Source organism: Triturus cristatus, chromosome 10 (genome assembly GCF_964204655.1).
Source record: "Triturus cristatus chromosome 10, aTriCri1.1, whole genome shotgun sequence".
In the NCBI taxonomy this organism is placed as follows: Eukaryota; Metazoa; Chordata; class Amphibia; order Caudata; family Salamandridae; genus Triturus; species Triturus cristatus.
In genome coordinates, this window is record NC_140593.1 from 344,426,236 (window position 1) to 344,445,764 (window position 19,529).

Genomic DNA, 19,529 nt, shown 5'->3' on the forward strand with positions numbered 1-19,529 from the left:
TCATGCCCCGTCCTTTTCGGATCGGGGGGCGTGTTTTTTGCGAAAAGTCTCAGGGAGGAGACAACAGCAAAACACGCCCCCGAATCCGAAAAGGATCGGAGAAAGGCGGTCGTGTGCTCGTCCGCTCCCCCTTCGTCCGGTTGCTGCTCTGGTCTCCAAGGGTCTTCTTGTTAATGTTGAAACGCAAACGTGCTATATTTTAGCCTGACTTGGAATGCACCGAAAGCCACGTTTAAGGCATGTGTCTAGGGGTGCTGGTTGGCGCGCAACACCCATTGGGCTCACCGGGCTTCAGCCTCCCCCGAGAAGGTAAACACATTTTTTGCATTGTTTCCACCTGCGAAGCCGTCTTTGTTTCCATCCTCCGAATCTGCTGCTAGCGCCTTTCAGGGGGCACGAAAACCAAAGGATAGAGAGAAGGTAAACACATTTTTTGCATTGTTTCCACCTGCGAAGCCGTCTTTGTTTTCATCCTCCGAATCTGCTGCTAGCGCCTTTCAGGGGGCACGAAAACCAAAGGATAGAGCGCTTTCCAAATCATTTCATGGGCCAAGTGGAAGAAACAGCTTTAGCAGAGAAGATTCATTTCATAGTCCGAGGTTATCATGAACATCCGGCATCCTAGCCCCTTGTGGACAAATGTTGGACACCCCTGCTTTAGAACTGCCGTAAAACATGAGGGTTCCGGCTGGTTTTTCAGGTTAATTAATCAGTACTCAGGGTGGGTTAATCTTGTGGGGATTCATTTCTAGCTCCGATTTTTATTTCTGCAGTTATCTATCATTTTTTATTAAAATGCAAAGTATTTGTTTTTATTTATACCCGGGAGGATTCCTGCAGCCCTTTTCATTGAAACAGACTCTCTCCATTTACATTTTAACCTTAACCCTTTCCTTACTCTACAGTTACCTCCAGCTTTGTCATTTCCCCTTTAGCCCATTTTCTCCTCACGGTGTCGCTCGCCAGTTCTTTTGTTTTTCCACTGAAGAGATCTTTGTATCCCGAATGTTTCTTTTAGTCCGAAACGAAGACCTGGCGCTGACCCACAATATTGACTGTGACATTCAGGCGTTGAGAAGCTTTACCCGTTACAGAACTATAGGATGGTGACGTCACGCCACCCTCTGAAAGTTGCACTATATAACAAGGGGATTTTCACCCATTGCTTCCAAATGAGTGCTTGCTGTTCAGTTTCTGCGCTGCAGGTGCATTAACCGTCCATGCGTCGTGTGCTAGGAATGTTTCACCCCCTGTGATATCTCGCCTAGAGTAGCTTACGTGGGCCCTTGTAAGGAGTTGCCTAAAGTGATGTCCCCAAGGTTTGGGGTTTCTCTTTGCCCGGAATTATCGGGTCTGCAGACTCTGGATCTGATAAACCCAACCAGGAGTCTCATGCAGTTGCCATGCCCCGCCCCAGCCCCTCTGCCTGCATACAGCACCATGTAAAGAGCAGAACAAAACTTCCCCCAGCTGAAGTAAAAAGCTCTCCCCCCTCGGCCCCCATCACCCTTCGACTGTCCGCAGCCAAGGAAAGAAAATCCCGCAGCATTTACCGGGTGGTAAATCAGTGCATACTTGGGCTCGGTGTTCCACTCAAAAGGGGTAACAAGCATTTACAATGCAATGGTCTCGGCTGTAACGCCCTGAACGTCTCAGGATCGTTTAACAGACACGATAATGAGAACGCAACCACTTGTGAAGGTTTAGTTATTTTAATGAAGGCAAAAATAATACAAGGAATAAACAAAGGTTAGAGTCACTGGAATCCTCCAGGCTAAGTACGTTACCAGCCCACAGCACGGATGGTCCTAACCGTCCTCTGCATATACGCCGATCCCGGCGTATGCCAACAGAGGGCAGAAATGAAATGGCCGACAATGCCAATCGGTAGGCTGTGAGGGGCACGAAGAGTGTTGGGGAGAATCGAGGAGTCAGGGAAACACCCAGCCGGGGTCTCTACCTGAAGGGAGCAGCCGCTCAACCTCTTCCTCAGACTGCACCGGGACGCGGAGTCACCTCCTGGTGATGCGTCACCGATACCCCAATCACAAGCAAAGAAGACTGAACCGAGAGCAGCCGCTCGATCGATCCCGTGGACTTCCGAGTCTGTAACGCGGCAAACACCTCCTGGTGTGCGTTACAGCTGGCAGTCCCTGTATCTCTGGTCGGGCTGGGAGTTACGACTCCAACCAGCAAAAGCGCCACTGCGCTTTGACTCAGCCGAGTCAAAAAGCGAAGCTCAATGGTTATCCGGTAGAGCTTCCGGGTCCTTCACAGGTGACGATGGGGCAAGACACGGCCCAGGGAGTAACGACTCGACCTACCTCCGTTCTTGCCTTACTGGAGCACCACTCCGGAACACTGCTCTTCACTAAGCAGGTACGTCGGTGTAAACACAATATCCGACAGCGTTGTACCTCTCGGTTCCTCCCCTTATAGGGCGTGTGTTCCTTGAGTTATGTAACAGCTCTCCTGTTTACATAAGGGCGTGTTTTCCTTGAGTTATGTAACAGCTCTCCTGTTTACATAAGGGCGTGTTTTCCTTGAGTTATGTAACAGCTCTCCTGTTTACATAAGGGCGTGTTTTCCTTGAGTTATGTAACAGCTCTCCTGTTTACATAACCTCTCAACCGCTAAGCATCCTGGGAGATGTAGTCCGTTTTCGCTGGTTTACCGTTTTCCTCCCCTCGCATGACAGGAATTCTTGACAGTACATCCTCCCTCTCAGCGGCTCCCCACGGGTCCAGCGCTGGCAGGAAAACGCCGATGGAACAAGGAGACCAAGCACGGAGCATGAACCCCTTCAGCCGGTTCCCATGACTGCTCCTCCGGGCCATAGCCTTTCCACGCAACCAGGTACCACAGCTTCCCCCTGCGCCATTTGGACGCCCGTATGCCCGACACTTCATACTCCACCTCCGACTCCACGCATACCGGCCTAGGTGTCCCAGACGGCTTGGAGGGTGCTGGTTTGAGCAATGATACATGAAAGACAGGGTGTATCCGCAATGACTGGGGCAAGCACACCTTCACGTTCAGATACTGTTTGAGCGTTTGGTTCAGGCGCTCGGTTTGGCCGTCCGTTTGAGGGTGGTAGCTGGTGGACAGGGCGGTCTTAACATGCAGCGCAGTGCACCAAGTCTTCCAGAATTGCGCAGTAAACTGCGACCCCCGGTCCGACACGATCACCCCAGGTAATCCATGCAGTCGTACCACATTCTTTAGGAGTAGTGACGCCAATTCCCCGGCCGTAGGGACTCTCTTGCAGGGGATGAAGTGCCCCATTTTCGTCAAGTAATCCACCACCACCAGTATTGCCGTCATCCCCTGGTCTACCGGTAGGCCCACCACGAAGTCCAGTGATATGCTATCCCATGGTCTATCCGGGGTCGGAAGTGGATGTAAGAGCCCTTGGGTTCGGCCATGGTCGGCCTTCATGGTAGCACACGTAGGACACTCCTGTCCCCACCTCCTGACATCCACTCTCATGGTTGGCCACCAGAAATGCCGTCCCATGCTAGCCACCGTTTTTTCAAAGCCCAAATGACCTGCGCATGGAGAGTCATGGCACCAGATGAATGCTTGTTTCCTTAGCCTAGGCGTGGGTATCAATAGGCACCTGCCCTTAAGGGGTATCCCGTCCTTCAGCTGCCATTCTCTGTGACTGAGGAGCCACCTCCGCCATGCGAATGACCTGATCCCTCTCTTTATTCCCCTCAGGAAAGTATCCGGTTGGATAACCCCCAATACCATCCTCGGGGAAATGATGGAATGCTCGGTCGCAGGCAATGGTTCCTTAACTGCAGATTGACGGGACAGGGCGTCCGCCTTCCGGTTTTCCGTCCCCGGCCGATATGTGATGCGGAAGTTGAACCCCGCAAAGAAGATCATCCACCGCAGCTGTCTGGGAGAAAGGTGTCTTGTGGCCGTCATGAACTGTAGGTTCCGATGGTCCGTGTACACCGATACCACATGTCTTGCCCCCATCAACCAATGCCTCCATTCGGTGAAGGCGTCCTTGATTGCGAGAAGCTCCTTCTCCGCAATATGGTAGTTGCGTTCGGCGTCGTTGAGTTTGCGGGACATGTACGCAACGGGATGAAGCACCCCTGTGTCGTGGTTGCGTTGGGACAAGATAGCCCCCAGCGCCACATCCGATGCGTCCGCTTCCACCACGTAGGGGAGATCCGGATCGGGGTGAGCCAACACCGGCGCCTTACCAAAGGCGCTTTTCAGGGCCTCAAAGGCTGTGTTCGCTTCAGGGGACCAGACAAACTCCTTGGACTTCCTCAGTAGCTGTGTGATTGGGGCCACCAATCCTGAAAATCCATCTATAAACCGCCTGTAAAAGTTGGCGAAGCCAATGAAACTTTGGACGTCCTTCACGCTTTGGGGCACCGGCCATTCTTTCACCGCCTTGATCTTTCGTTCTGCCATCTCCTGTCCCTCTGGACTCAGCATCACTCCGAGGAATTCCACGGATGTGACGTGGAAGTCACACTTGCTGAGTTTACAAAACAGCATGTTTTCCCTCAGCTTTTAGAGCACAGCTTTGACGTGGTGTACGTGCTCCTCCACACTGGACGAATAGATGAGGATGTCGTCGATATATACGACCACGTAGATATCCAACTCCTCTCTGAATACCTCATTCAAAAAGTACTGAAAGGCTGCCGGGGCGTTGCACAGACCGAACGGCATGACGAGGTACTCAAAAAGGCCGAACCTGGTCTTAAAGGCGGTCTTCCACTCGTCTCCGTCCCTCATGCGCACCAGATGGTATGCCCCTTTCAAATCCAACTTGGTGTAGATACGAGCTTTCTTGACCTGTTCCAGAAGTACACTGATGAGAGGCAAGGGGTACCGATTCTTTACGGTTATCGCATTCAATGCCCTAAAGTCCACACAGGCTCTCAGCTCCCCATTAGCCTTCGGGATGAAGAAGAGTGGCGAGGCGGCCGGAGACTTGGACGGGCGGATGAATCCTAGCTTGAGGAGTTTATCCAGGTACCCCCGGAGATGCACGTTTTCAGGCTCCGTCAGGGCATACAGCCTGCCGCTGGGAACGCTGGCCCCTGGCACCAGGTCGATCTGGCAGTCAAACTGTCTATGTGGTGGTAGCACTTCCGCCTTCACCTCATCAAATACATCCTCAAAACTGTGATAAGCCTGGGGGAGAGCCACATCTTTTTCTGCCGCTGTAGCCACCGTCTGACTCCCGCTCTCATCTGCGTCAAGGGATTCCGTTCTTATTCCACAATGCAGGATGCAATACGGTGACGTCAGTTCGATGCGATGTGTTGGCCAATCCACAGAGGGGTTGTGTTTCTGTAGCCACGGCAATCCCAATATGACGCCATATTGGGGCGCTCGGATGATGTTAAAATCGATTTGTTCCAAATGGTTCCTCCCACATCTCATCGGAAGGACCCCCGTGTGCTGCCCGATGGGCCCCGTCACCAATCGCCTTCCGTCTACAGCATAGACGTCTTCGGGTACAGCTTTGGGAAGAAGCACTAGCCCTAGCCTGCATGCCTCGTTGTGGTCCATAAACATGCTAGTGGCCCCTGAATCCACCATGGCCACAACGGGTATCCACTGGTCATGCACTCCCACGTGCACCGTGAGAAACAGGTGTCGTTGTCCCTTAGTGACCGAGTTGGAAAGTGAAGGGATGGATGAGTGACTCCGAGATGCCCCTTCTTTGGTCTGGGAGTCCTCTAGTTTTCCGCCGGTACGTCCACCACGGCTGTTACCGACCGGTTGGCCCGATAACGTGACGTCTTCGGTTTGGCAGGGCATTCACGTACGTAGTGGCCTTTTTTGCCACAATATAGGCACAATCCTTCTTTACGGCGTGACTCTTTCTCCGTGGCTGTGAGGCTCGCTCGTATTGCGCCGATGTCCATGGGTTCTCCCTTGGATGCGGTGGCAGTTTCAGTACTTCCCACTGTCACATAGGATGGAAGGGATTTTCCTTTTCTCCCATGATCCCCCTCTCTTTCCCTTAGCCTATGTTCCAGCCATAATACCAGGTTGATAAGGCCCTCACATGTCTTGGGTTGTGGGTCAATATGAGCCACGGCGTCCTTGAGCTCATCGCACAGCCCGTGATGGAAGAGCGCCGTCTGTTTAGCAACAAGCCACTTGGTTTCCGCAACCAGCCTTCGGAACGCGTTGAGATACTGCACCAGGTCGTTGGATCCCTGTCTCAACTCAAGCATTTCACGGTCCGCCGTGTACGAGTCAGCCCTTCTGTCGAAGACCTTCAGGAATTCCTCGCGAAAAGCACCCCAATCACATAAGATGGGGTCGTCCCTGCTCACCAGAGGTACGGCCCATTGTGCCGCGTTTCCAGCCAAATAGGATATAAGGAAAGCCACACAAGCCTGACTCGTGGGAAACGCCCTTGGTTTGCACGATAAATGTAGCGCCACTTGTGTGAGGAATACCTGCACTGTGTTAGGATCCCCACTGTACCTCTCTGGTGTTGCCAAGGGGACGGCTACCGGCATTTCCACTACTACCGCAGGGGTCTGGTTCGTGAGGGAGGTGCTGGGCGTGAGCGGGTCCAATTGGATAGCATCCAGTCTGGCTTTTACATCGGCTGTTTCTTGCCTGGAGGCAGCCAATTCAATTTGCACGGTCGCTAAAGCAGCCAGCACATCATCAAGTGTTGCCATGTCTGTTATCGACCGGGAGACAGTTAGTGTTTATTAAGGTCGGATATTTTGTAACGCCCTGAACGTCTCAGGATCGTTTAACAGACACGATAATGAGAACGCAACCACTTGTGAAGGTTTAGTTATTTTAATGAAGGCAAAAATAATACAAGGAATAAACAAAGGTTAGAGTCACTGGAATCCTCCAGGCTAAGTACGTTACCAGCCCACAGCACGGATGGTCCTAACCGTCCTCTGCATATACGCCGATCCCGGCGTATGCCAACAGAGGGCAGAAATGAAATGGCCGACAATGCCAATCGGTAGGCTGTGAGGGGCACGAAGAGTGTTGGGGAGAATCGAGGAGTCAGGGAAACACCCAGCCGGGGTCTCTACCTGAAGGGAGCAGCCGCTCAACCTCTTCCTCAGACTGCACCGGGACGCGGAGTCACCTCCTGGTGATGCGTCACCGATACCCCAATCACAAGCAAAGAAGACTGAACCGAGAGCAGCCGCTCGATCGATCCCGTGGACTTCCGAGTCTGTAACGCGGCAAACACCCCCTGGTGTGCGTTACAGCTGGCAGTCCCTGTATCTCTGGTCGGGCTGGGAGTTACGACTCCAACCAGCAAAAGCGCCACTGCGCTTTGACTCAGCCGAGTCAAAAAGCGAAGCTCAATGGTTATCCGGTAGAGCTTCCGGGTCCTTCACAGGTGACGATGGGGCAAGACACGGCCCAGGGAGTAACGACTCGACCTACCTCCGTTCTTGCCTTACTGGAGCACCACTCCGGAACACTGCTCTTCACTAAGCAGGTACGTCGGTGTAAACACAATATCCGACAGCGTTGTACCTCTCGGTTCCTCCCCTTATAGGGCGTGTGTTCCTTGAGTTATGTAACAGCTCTCCTGTTTACATAAGGGCGTGTTTTCCTTGAGTTATGTAACAGCTCTCCTGTTTACATAAGGGCGTGTTTTCCTTGAGTTATGTAACAGCTCTCCTGTTTACATAAGGGCGTGTTTTCCTTGAGTTATGTAACAGCTCTCCTGTTTACATAACCTCTCAACCGCTAAGCATCCTGGGAGATGTAGTCCGTTTTCGCTGGTTTACCGTTTTCCTCCCCTCGCATGACAGGAATTCTTGACATCGGCATTGGTAAAGTTAGAACTATTGGCATTGCTCATGACATTATTTTTGTTTATGTTTTTGTTTTTAAAACATTTAAAGAAACGGCATTGTCATGAGCAATGCCAATAGCTCTAACTTTAACAATGCCGAGACCGTTGCATTGTAAATGCTTGTTGGCCTTAGTCATTGGCCTATGTGAGGGCAATCACAAAATGGCTGCCGTTCAAATGGAAACCGAGGGTTCAGGACGGAAACTCTAATTTCAGGGTGATTTCGTCACCCTAATATGACGAAAATGCTTGTGCATAGTATTCTAATCATTCTCGGTCTGCTGATACCAAAATCGTCATGATACGACGATGTTAATAACACGGGTCCAGAATTTTCAGTACCACAGACCCTCCTTTTGCCCTTACATAGGCAATAACCTATACTCACGTTAATCTGAGTCCAGGTCTATATTCATAAAGTCGTTGAGATGTTGCTGTAGCATCATCCTATTACTTAGCTCGTCTCTTGATACAGGTTTCCTTACACACGATGTAGCACAGAGGCCACATATTGCAGAGCACACTGTACACACAGACAGAACAGGAAAAGAATGGCTAAGATCATCCCAATGACTATCAGAATCTTCCATCCCCAGGTGGATATCAGTTCCCAGAACCATCCCATCAATGACCAATCTCCTTTATCCACGTGAATAGATTCGGAGATCTTATGCAGTTTGGAAATGGCCTGGTAAACTGTCGGTGCGTTATCTGGAATGAAAACACAGCAACTTGATTGGATCACTTTACATACCCCACCTCGGTCTGCAAGTACGACGTCTAATGCGACCCTGTTCTGAAGAGTCATAAGGCGATCCGACTGGAGCTCAGCAGTCAAATTACTAAGGGCACCGGCGGTTTCATCTACCGTGGATTCAACCACCCTTGTCAATTGCCTTCTGTTCCTGCTGTTAACCATAGGCCCCCAAAACGGCAGAAAACCCTTTACGAAATCTCCAAATTCTTGTCCTGTAGTGTCTTCTTTACTGATGACACCTCTAACTATCCTTGTCTTATGGTAATCTGCCGCGGCCGTGTAGGTGGGAGGCAACAGGAACGAAACAAAACATGTGCCTGAGAAGTCAGGGGGCAACCATGTATAGGCTCTATTATGGCAGATGAAATAGGTACCCTTAGCTGCTAGGAACGAAGGGGAAGTCTGAGACGCAAAAACATATGTTTTAGTGCAGATACTTTTCCCTAACTGAGCTCTGGGATTCTTGCCATTACCTTGCAGACATAGGTGACCCTGATGGGGTACAATCCAACTCGGGGAGGATCGCTTTGCTCGCTGGTTCTCACTCAGAGTAACTCCATATCCTGTTATGTTCCATCCAATATATGCTAGTGTCTCATCTCTCGGGATAGTCTCATAGGAAATATCTTCCCTAATCATATCTACTATACCCTTAACTAGAGCACTATTCTTAGGATTATCTTTCACAGAACGTAGGGGATTGGCTTCATGAGCGTATATGAACATCGTTCTATATGCCCACACAGAACCATTATGGCTGAAAGGCAGGACCAGATAAGGGATACCTTTATCAGTAGTATGAGGCATAAGACCACACACCCAACAGTTAGTTGTGTTCACTACTAATTGGTGTTGGTGTAGAAGCTGAACAAATGAATTATTGACAAATTCTAATCTTCTAGCGGACTCGTGTTCAGGCAGAGGGTGAAAAGAATGCGAGGATACAGTAGAAGGAGGTATGGGCTGTGTAGTGGGTGCAAATGTCACTTGAAAAGAGAATAAAACATATCCCATTAAAAACGTCATTACACTAAGCAACATGAAAATACATAATATCAAAAATCGTTTTTTTGTCATCATTATACACACTCTGGCTTTAAAGTCCATCTGTTTGGCAGGTCTCTCATTCTCGAAAAACTCCATCCTCTCTAATTGCTGCTCGCGGTGGTAGGGTGTTCTATGCTAAGGAATGCTTCTCTCAGTCCAGGGCAACTCCCTTAGACCGACCAGAACTGTCGACCTAACGTCTTCAGCTGCACTCCAAAGACTTGGGCAACCACGACCCTACAGCTGAACCCGGATGGCGGTTCGAAAAACAAAAATAAGAATGTTTCTCAGATGAGAGAGCTACACTTTCAAAAATAGCAAAGAAAAATAATTTTTTATTTGTCCATAGTTCTCGGCCTCAAATTATAACGGCTTTTTCCAGGTACTGTCTGGTTCTGGAACAAGAGTTCAGGCTCTGTAGTGTTCAATCGAATTGACGGTGGCACAGCTTCTTGCAAAATATTGTCACTTTCTCGTTCAGAAAGTGTTCCTTTTACAGGTGCATCGCTAAAAGGCAGAAAACGAGGCACGGTCTCAGAGTCAGCGATCCCCTCCTGGACCCACCGGTCGTACGGTAGAGGCAAAGGGACCCTCTTGCAGTGAACGCCGTGGATCCAGTTCTTTTTCCCTTCCACTCGAACAGCTGATCTTGTTGAGAGAAGGACAAGGTGGGGGCCGGTCCAACGGGGCTGGTCATTCTTTGTCCGCTGGAAGTTCTTGACCAGCACCCATGATCCAGGATCGATAAGATGTCCTGGAGCTTCAGAGACCTGAGGCAGAGTATCGTGAACCTGTTGGTGTAAAACACGCAATTTAGCCGTCAATTCATACAAATATTCAAGCAGTACAGGGTGTTCGATCTCACTGAATTTTGTCAGCCTTGGCACTCCCCATATGTTGGCCGGGCGGCCGAACACAATTTCATAGGGACTAAGTCCCACTCGCGAATGCACAGTCATTCTTGTTGATAGGAGTGCTAAAGGCAGAGCATCAGGCCATTTAAGACCAGAGCTCGCTTGTATCTTTGCCAATTTCAGTTTTAGCGTGCCATTATAGCACTCTACTAGTCCAGCTGATTGGGGGTGATTTGCAGCGTGGAATTTTTGCTGGATACCTAGCCCCTCACATACTTTTTTCATCACTCGACCCACAAATTCACTCCCATTATCACTCCAGACCATTCTCGGCATTCCAAACCTAGGGAAGAATTCTTTGGCAAGGGCTTTAGCTGTGGATAAGGCAGTGTTGTCCTTTAAGGGATATGCTTCTACCCATCTTGAGAAGGCACAAACAACAACGAGTACATATTTCAAATTGTTGCACCTTTCCATGTGGATGAAATCTAGCTGCAAAACCTCGAACGGATACGTTGGAGGCACAAAATGACCAGCTGGGGTTGGGGTTCCCCTACCAGGATTGTATTTCAGACACACCATGCAATTCTTGACCACATTCTCTGCACATTTAGGAATTCCAGCATTTTGCCATACTGGAGCCAACAACTTACAAATCCCTTTCACACTGACATGGGCCATCCCATGAGCCATTGTCACCACTGCAAGCACATACGCATCGGGTAACAACCATCGCTGATGTTCTGACAAGTCAACCCAACAACCATTTTCATCCAATTTACCCGTACTTTCTCTCCACACACTCAACTCTTTCTCTGAAGCTTCAGCTTGAAGAGACTTCACACTCTCTATCGTATCTTCACACATTCCAACGTCACCAACCCATCTTGCAGGGCCTGCAACATACATTCGATTCATCACATCTTTTGCTGTTTCTCTTGCGATTTCATCAGCAAATGCATTGCCACGACCAACATCATCAGTAACCTTCTTGTGTGCACTGCATTTTACAATCGCAACTTGTAATGGCAAGGTCAGTGACTCAAGGAGCTCATTCACCAACTGACCATGCTGAATCTTAGCTCCATGCGAAGTCAGGAACCCACGTTCTTTCCACAATCGACCTAAACTATGAGCCACACCAAACGCATACTGGCTGTCGGTATATATGGTCACTTTCATTCCTTTCGAAAACACACACGCTCTCGTGAGTGCAATCAACTCTGCTGCTTGAGCTGAATTATGTGGTATACGTGCAGCTTCAACAATCGTATGCAAAGTCGTGACAGCATATGCTGCAGTCGTATAACCATTCGGAAGCTTGAAGCATGAACCATCCACCCATAAGGTACCATCACACTTTACAAGAGGAGTATCTTTAAGATCTACTCTCCCTTTCGTTTCTTCTTCTGTCCTGAGAAAACAATCATGCTGTTCAACATCATCTGTCTCTACTGAAATCGGCAATAACGTGGCTGGATTCAACGTATTGCACCTCTTTAGGTGCACATGACTCGCTAACAGTGTCAACTCGTAACCTGACAATCGAGCACTAGTTAAGTGCTGTGTCTTGGTCCTGTTTAACAACGTGTCCACTGCATGTGGAACCATCACAATCAACATATTATTCATCACTAACCCAGCAGACTGTCGAATAGAAACAGCTGCTGCCGCTGTGGCTCTCAAGCAACTCGGCAATGCTTTAGCTACCGGATCCAAAGTCGACGAAAAATACGCGCATGGACGCTGCTTGTCTCCAAAAGACTGTGTCAGCACTGACAATGCACAACCCTCTTTCTCATGGACATACAGTGTAAAGGGCTTACTGTAATCAGGGGTACCCAAAACCGGAGCCGAACACAATGCATTACGCAATTCGGAAAAACTTTTCTGACAATCTTCAGACCACGGAACGGGATTCGGTGTATCTTTACAGGTCAATGCTACTAAAGGTTTGGCCAGCAAAGAAAAATTCGGTATCCATTGTCTGCAGTATGATGTAATGCCCAAGAAAGCACGTACTTCTCTCTGTGTCCTTGGCACACTCAATTTTGCAATTGCCTGAATTCTTTCTGGGGTCAGTTTCCTTCCCTCCTTCGATAAGAGATGACCTAAGTAGGTCACTTCTTGTCGACAATATTGCAGTTTTGAAAGAGACACTTTGTGATGTAAATCAGACAAATGACGCAACAACGACAAGGTGGCTTCTTTACAAATCTCCTCAGTATCTGCAGCGATTAGCAAATCATCGACGTACTGAATAAGGGTAGCGCCATCAGGTAAAACAATTGCATCAAGCTGTGTTTTTAAAGCCTGACTATATATTGATGGACTTTCACAGTAGCCTTGAGGAGCGCGTTTGAAGCGGAAGCTTCGGCCTCCTAAACTGAAGCCAAAAATATCCCTGCTCTCCTCGGCAATCGGGATGCTGAAGAAAGCATTCTTTAAGTCAATCACCGAGAACCAGGTGGCGGAAGCTGGAATCATAGTCAATAGGGCAGTGATATCAGGAACAACTGGAAACTGTGGCACAACTATTTTATTGACCTCTCTAAGATCAATCACGAACCTGTAAACAGGTGGCTGAGAAGGGTCAGTACGTTTCAAAACAGGCAGAACAGGACTATTACAAACGTTGCCTCTTGTCTCTTCAATTACATCTTTTTCAATCAAATCATAAATGATCGCTAGCAACGCCTTTTCACCTTCACTAGAGATCTTGTATTGGGGAATGCGTGGCAATTTAACATTGGCTTTCAATGTCACAACATATGGCGGTATTTCCAAAAGACCCACATCATTAGGACCAGTAGCCCAAAGAATATCAGGAAGAAACGACAATTCGGTCGGAAGTTTATCCTTCGACAAATACATTGGAGAGATCACTTTCCTACCCAGTGTAAGTTGTACTCCCGAAGGAGAACAATATAATGTTGCATACAATCTTTTCAACAAATCCAATCCTAATAAGTTTTCACCACAACCTGTCGTCAGAATAAGGGGTGCTTCCAATTCACAAGGTCCAACAGAAAGGGACATGGGACTAGAAATCGGGTTCCTAACCGGGGCGCCAGAAAAACCTACTGAAACGTTCATCTTGCCAGACAAAGGTGCGCCAGGCAGTTTTGAGTGCATAATAGAACTCTTTGTAGCACCCGTATCCAACAGAAAAGGCTCTGACACACCTGATGTAATCACCTCAACATAAGGACCACTCTGGTCTACTGGAACTGAAACAACTCCCTCTCTTTGTCTATGGCTGTCCTAGCAATCATTACCTTCCATATTCTCATCTTCCGCATAGTAGTCGTCAGCATAGTACTGAGCCGTCCTACCAGACGCGTTATTTTGCTGGTCAAAACTATTCATTGAATTCTGAGACGGAAGGGAACGCGCGTTCTGGGGGAAACTTCTTCGTCCTCTACCTCTAGGAGCTTGTTGAACACCTCGACCTCTTGCGCCAGAAGCACCTTTCGTACGCTGTAACAAAATAGGACAACTATACTTGAAATGACCCTCTTCTTTACAATATGAACACTGATTGGGACCTACAGGAACACGTGGTTGAGAAAACTCGAACCTTTGCGAGTTTCTCTGAAACTGTTGAGGTTGCTGATAGTTACTCTGACCACCACGTGGCGGATACGCCTGTTGTAAAAGAACCTTCGTCTTTAATTCTTTAGTTTTCTTTTCTGCTCTATCCTTCTCATATTTATCCCTATTTTCGTAGTACTGTGCAGTAGCCAATATTTGTGCTGAAGAGGAAACGGCCCAAGAACTCTCTGAATCTTTCAATTTCTTACACAGCTCGGGAAGCAAATTGTGCACAAACTTGTCAACGAACAACCGTTGACCACCTTCTGTACTCCTATCTTGACCACTGTGGTCGATAAACGTTTCCTCAAACCTGGTGAAGAAATCAGACACTGTTTCATCTTTCTTCTGCTTACACGCAGACAATTTATCCCAATTCACACGCATCGCAGGCATTAAAGTCTTCATGTAAGTAATGATCCTAGCAGGAAGTTCTGCTACCAAAGGCTCAGGCTTGGCACCACCAACTTGTCTATCATTTGCAGTACTAATATTAGCCCATGTGTCACCTAACTCTTGCGCATGATCTGTATGGCGAATCAATCTCCACAAAGGTTGTGGAACAACATTCCCAAATAACATGTCTATGTCTGCTAAATTCATAATGCATGAGTCTGCAGTCTGTGATAATTACTTATAATACCCTGCAGGGTTTTTACGGGGGTCAGGCAAAGTCTGCTTAAGGGCTAAAACTTCAGCTCGCTTCCAAGGAACATGTACCCAAACACGCTGAAAATGAGCTGGAACAGCATCAATTTGATTAGCGGCATCAGCCGCAACGGCGTCCTTCCATACCGGAGGGACTTCTCTCATTGGGTACTGTCGCACTTTTTTACTTACAGAGGAGTCCTGTTCAAACAGTGACTGAGAAGGATCCTTATTCCTAAAGGACAACAACGTCGCAACTGCTTTCTCAACATCATAACCCACAATCGTGCCCTTTGAAAATTCAAACCGTACACGGCACAAATCAGGCGGATTTGTTTCCAAATCATTATCCTCCAATTCCTCACAAAGGAAAGCACACATTTTCTCAAAAATGTATTTTTTGTTTCGGTGCTTCCCATTGACGGAAGACATCCATAACAGACTCCACATCATATCTTAAAGGGTAAGTAACCCATTTACGCGCCATATTGTCAAACGTTTCTCTCTCTCTCGAATCAGACAGTTGACTACGCGACTGCTTACGCTCCGAATCAGGGGTCACACCAGATGACCCAAAGAGAGGAAATATAAGGCTAGCAACAGTATCAGTCATTCTCTGTCGGACAGAAGGAGAAGTTGACGAAAGAACAGGAGGAAAAACAGAGGGGGGCAAGGCAGACGCAGATGCAGACGCAGAGGCAGTATCAGGAAGAACACCAGAAGGGGCAGTCGATGTAGTGACAAAGTCGTAGGGAGTACAGATGGAGCAGGTAGCAAAGTCGGCGGCCCTTGAGGGGGCTGCACCATGGGAGTAGGATCCAACCGAAGAGGAGCTGGCGGCTGTGGAAGAACCTGAGGCACAATAACCGGAGGTTGCACAGCTAAAGGTTGCGGAGGTGCTGTAGCACTCTGCGCATAAGGGGGTGGCAAAATCAACAAGTGTGACATTAAAGGATCTTTCTCAAGTTCTTTTGCTGCATCTTGCTGAAGAAGCGGCAAAACTGGATAACATCTATCGATCACCATTTTACGTTGCCTGTGCAACTGCTCACTCATCTGTTCTTCTTCATTATCTTTAAACTGCATAGCAGCTTGCATTATCGAGATACCCTTTTCTCTCTTATTTCTCTTTGCTAATTTGATTTCCTTCTGTTTGGCTTCCTTACGCCATAGGCGGAAAGAGTCAAACATCGCCGGCCGGGCTTTCTTCTTAAAAAGTTTATCCTCCAGATTATCCAGAATCTCTGTGTCAAAACTACCATATTGGGGCCATTTTAAAACACCATCTTTCCTGGTGTATCGGATCCATACTTCATTATATGTGAGGGGGCCTATGCCATGTTTTACATATAGTTCATAGGTTGGAGTTCCAATCGGAGGAACTGGACACGAGTCCTCCAATCGGGAATCCCTATTACAACCGAGACAAAACAAATTTCCAAGTCTGCTAAGACCAGGCATCTTTGCTCTCTAGTCTAGCTTCAAACTTCAAAGGATTATCGAAAACGATAGTCTCGTGAATACACGAGTCCCTCGGCTTTGGCACTTGCAAGTTCCAAATCAAAGATCCCAAGGGGATACCAAACTAAGAACCAAACTAAGGACTGGGAGGCGCTCCACTTATACTTAACTGTGGTATCGATGACGTCACCAGAAGACTCGTCTATCGTTTCGCTCTACCAATCATCAAGGGTCCAAAACAGGGCGATAGTCAGGGCAGCAGTCCTTCGTAGCCGTCGGGAAGCGGGGAACCTCGCAGCAAAAGACTTTCGGACCACGTCGACATACAGGGGTCGATGAAGTGGCGGCCTTCCTCCAGAATTTTCACACGAAGCTCCTCACGAACCTCTGGCTTGGACCGGTACCGCTGAAATCGCCCTACGTTGGGCGCCAACTGAAGTTCTGGGTTTTTCAGAACCCAGCGGTGCCATGGAACACACCCTAAGACTTCAAGTTCTTCCTGTTTCAGACTACAGAAACACAGAGTCTTCTTGGTGAAGTCAAAGATCGTATTTATTGGCTGCAGCCAGTAACAGGTATCCTAGAAGTACAACACGGTGTATATTCTCAGGAGACTGCTCCCCTTACAAAGCCAGCCTTCTCTTTTTATACAAAATATTATGCTTTAGGCAAACATTCCTTATTTTACAGTTGACTATTCACATATTTTCACTACAAAGAAAAAGCAGAGTCATGATGACAAGCCCATATTTCAGTTTGTCCAGCCCTCAATCAATTACCCGGCAAGGCTCAGTCAGATATCGGCGGACCCCAATAAAAACGGGCACCTCCTCCTCGTAAAGCAAGTCATAAAGAAAGAAACAGGGACAGGTGTGTGTAAGATTAGGCATGGTTTGTGTGTGATGAAAGGTTTTATGATATATTGTGCCTTGATACTAATCTCATTCGGCCACTGGGAAAGGAACTGGCCGAACAGGTTTGGCTTCAGGCAGTGGAGTCAGCTTGCTCAGGTCACAGAGGAGTCAGCAAAGGTGCATGTGTCTTTCAGACTCGTTTTTGGCCTTAGTCATTGGCCTATGTGAGGGCAATCACAAAATGGCTGCCGTTCAAATGGAAACCGAGGGTTCAGGACGGAAACTCTGATTTCAGGGTGATTTCGTCACCCGAATATGACGAAAATGCTTGTGCATAGTATTCTAATCATTCTCGGTCTGCTGATACCAAAATCGTCATGATACGACGATGTTTATAACACGGGTCCAGAATTTTCAGTACCACAGATTGACAGTTACAATCATCCAATCACTGAGGAACGTAGTACGATCACTCTGTCATCGCTACTCTAGCCAAAAAGCTAAGCGTGACTTATTGACTATCTCTTTGTAGAATTAATTCAGTAAATACAACTGAAAAAATGGTCAGGGTGTATGCACAATGCAGTTACTTTTTGTTTTCCAGAAAGTAAAAGACAACTCATACGTAAGCAACACCCTAGTGAAATTAACAGCTACAGAACATTTGGCATTTTATTTTCACAGTGCTTTACCGATGGTTTTCAACCCAACGAAGTGAGGTCCTAACAAATATTTCATGCATTCTTTGTTTTTTCACTATTTTTTCTGAATGCTATAGATTTCAATTTATTTCCACTTTTATATTAGTTGTTTTTGATTCCGATTTCAATATTTGTGCAAAACAGAACATATTATCTGCATAATGCACACGATTTACGACCTAGTGAAAATGTAACTAATTATATGCTTTCTAATATGTTAATATCAGATTTTCCTAAGTTTAAAGTTATAAATAACATAAAATGTCAAACACTCTAAAATAAAACAGTTGGATATACAATAATTTTTCTCATGTCATTATTCTATTTGTCTTACAGTTGGTAGATGCCATTATTGAGTCTGGGAAAACTTTATCTAAGGAGGAACGTAAGACCGATCGCTGTCCTCTGCTCTTCCAGTGGCATAACAAGCAATATGTCGGAGCAGCTCATGGCCTGGCTGGAATTTATTATACGTTAATGCAGGTAAGAATTATTATATTAATCCTTGCTCAAGTCATTTGTTGCTTTAGACTCAGAATGGTAAAATTGCAGTAAAGTGACAATTATCAAACCGAAGCAGACATTTTGACCTTTATGTAAACAAATTAGTCATTGGGCCTTTGGCAAAAACTTATTTTATTTGAAGAACTGGCATAAAAAATGTTTAGTTCTCACTGTCAGCTAAAGAAATGTACAGCTAAAGAAACTCTATAGTAATGCTTCTGTAAATAGCTGCAAGAGAGAGTAGTTTTACTTTAATATTGGTGCAATGTTTATGCCTGGTTGAAAGACGTTTATTCTTGCATGTTGTTAAATCTAGACCCGTGGTGTTTTAAAATAACCCTCTGCAGTATGGTCCTGTATCGGGGCTCAATGACCTTGTTCCAATGTACTGCGATTTTGATCTGGTGCTTTGTGATCTTGGTCCGAGTCTGTGTGGCTTTGAGCCATTGCTCTATTACACTTTGATTGACAGTGGTGCTTGGCAGCCGCGGCCTGTGCAGATAAGTGGGGGAGAAGGGGTATTTCGAAGGACGATGACAAGGGAAAATTAAATAAATAGTTTTCCCTCGTCATCGTCCGTCGAACTCCCCAGCCCCACCGCCTCAGGGCTCTCATCTCCACGGGCGTGGCTGAAGTGCTCGGTATTATGGCATGGCCCTGTCTCACCATTTCCTCCACCATGGAATCCATAGCCGGGAACAAGACCTTGTTCCTCAGCCTGGCTTTTGTCTTTGCCATCCCTTGGTTTCCAACGTGTGCAAGCAGTAGGATCCGTCTCTGCAGCCTTTTCGGAATCACAATCACATGTCCTCTCAGGATGACTCCCTGCTCACCCACACTAAGTTCGTGGCGCACCTGCCAGATTTGTTGCCGAGCGTTGCTGTCTTCTGCTCTGAAATCTTGGGTCACATCCATGAAGTGGCTGTGGGGCACCATCTTCACAAATGCCTCTGAGTATGATGCATCAGCTGATGAGCTTTGAGGTTGCATGGATTCTGGGTGGCGTGATAGGTATTCTGCCGTGTTGTGAGCCCCAGGAGCGAGAAATGACCTTGAAATTGTAGATTGTAGCTGCACCGCCCATCGCTCTATCCTCGGGGGCGCCAGTCAGGACGATCCTGCAAATAGCGGGAGTAAGGGTTTGTGATCGGTTACCACTTGGAATTCTTGGCCACACAGGTACAAGTGAAAGTGTTGACACGCCCATTTTATCACTAGGACCTCCCTCTCGATTTGGGCATACCTTGTCTCAGTGTCTGTGAGGGCCCT

The 19,529-nt window shown here is 47.5% G+C and overlaps 1 protein-coding gene across 1 annotated transcript in view; it reads left to right on the forward strand.

The window, feature by feature from the left end:
- Positions 1-19,529, forward strand: part of LANCL2 (LanC like glutathione S-transferase 2) — a 293,571-nt gene that overhangs the window by 85,055 nt on the left and 188,987 nt on the right. Inside the window, exon 5 of the mRNA XM_085631554.1 lies at positions 18,093-18,239. Coding sequence (XP_085487680.1) covers positions 18,093-18,239 — 147 coding nt within the window. The remainder of the gene's footprint in view (positions 1-18,092; positions 18,240-19,529) is intronic.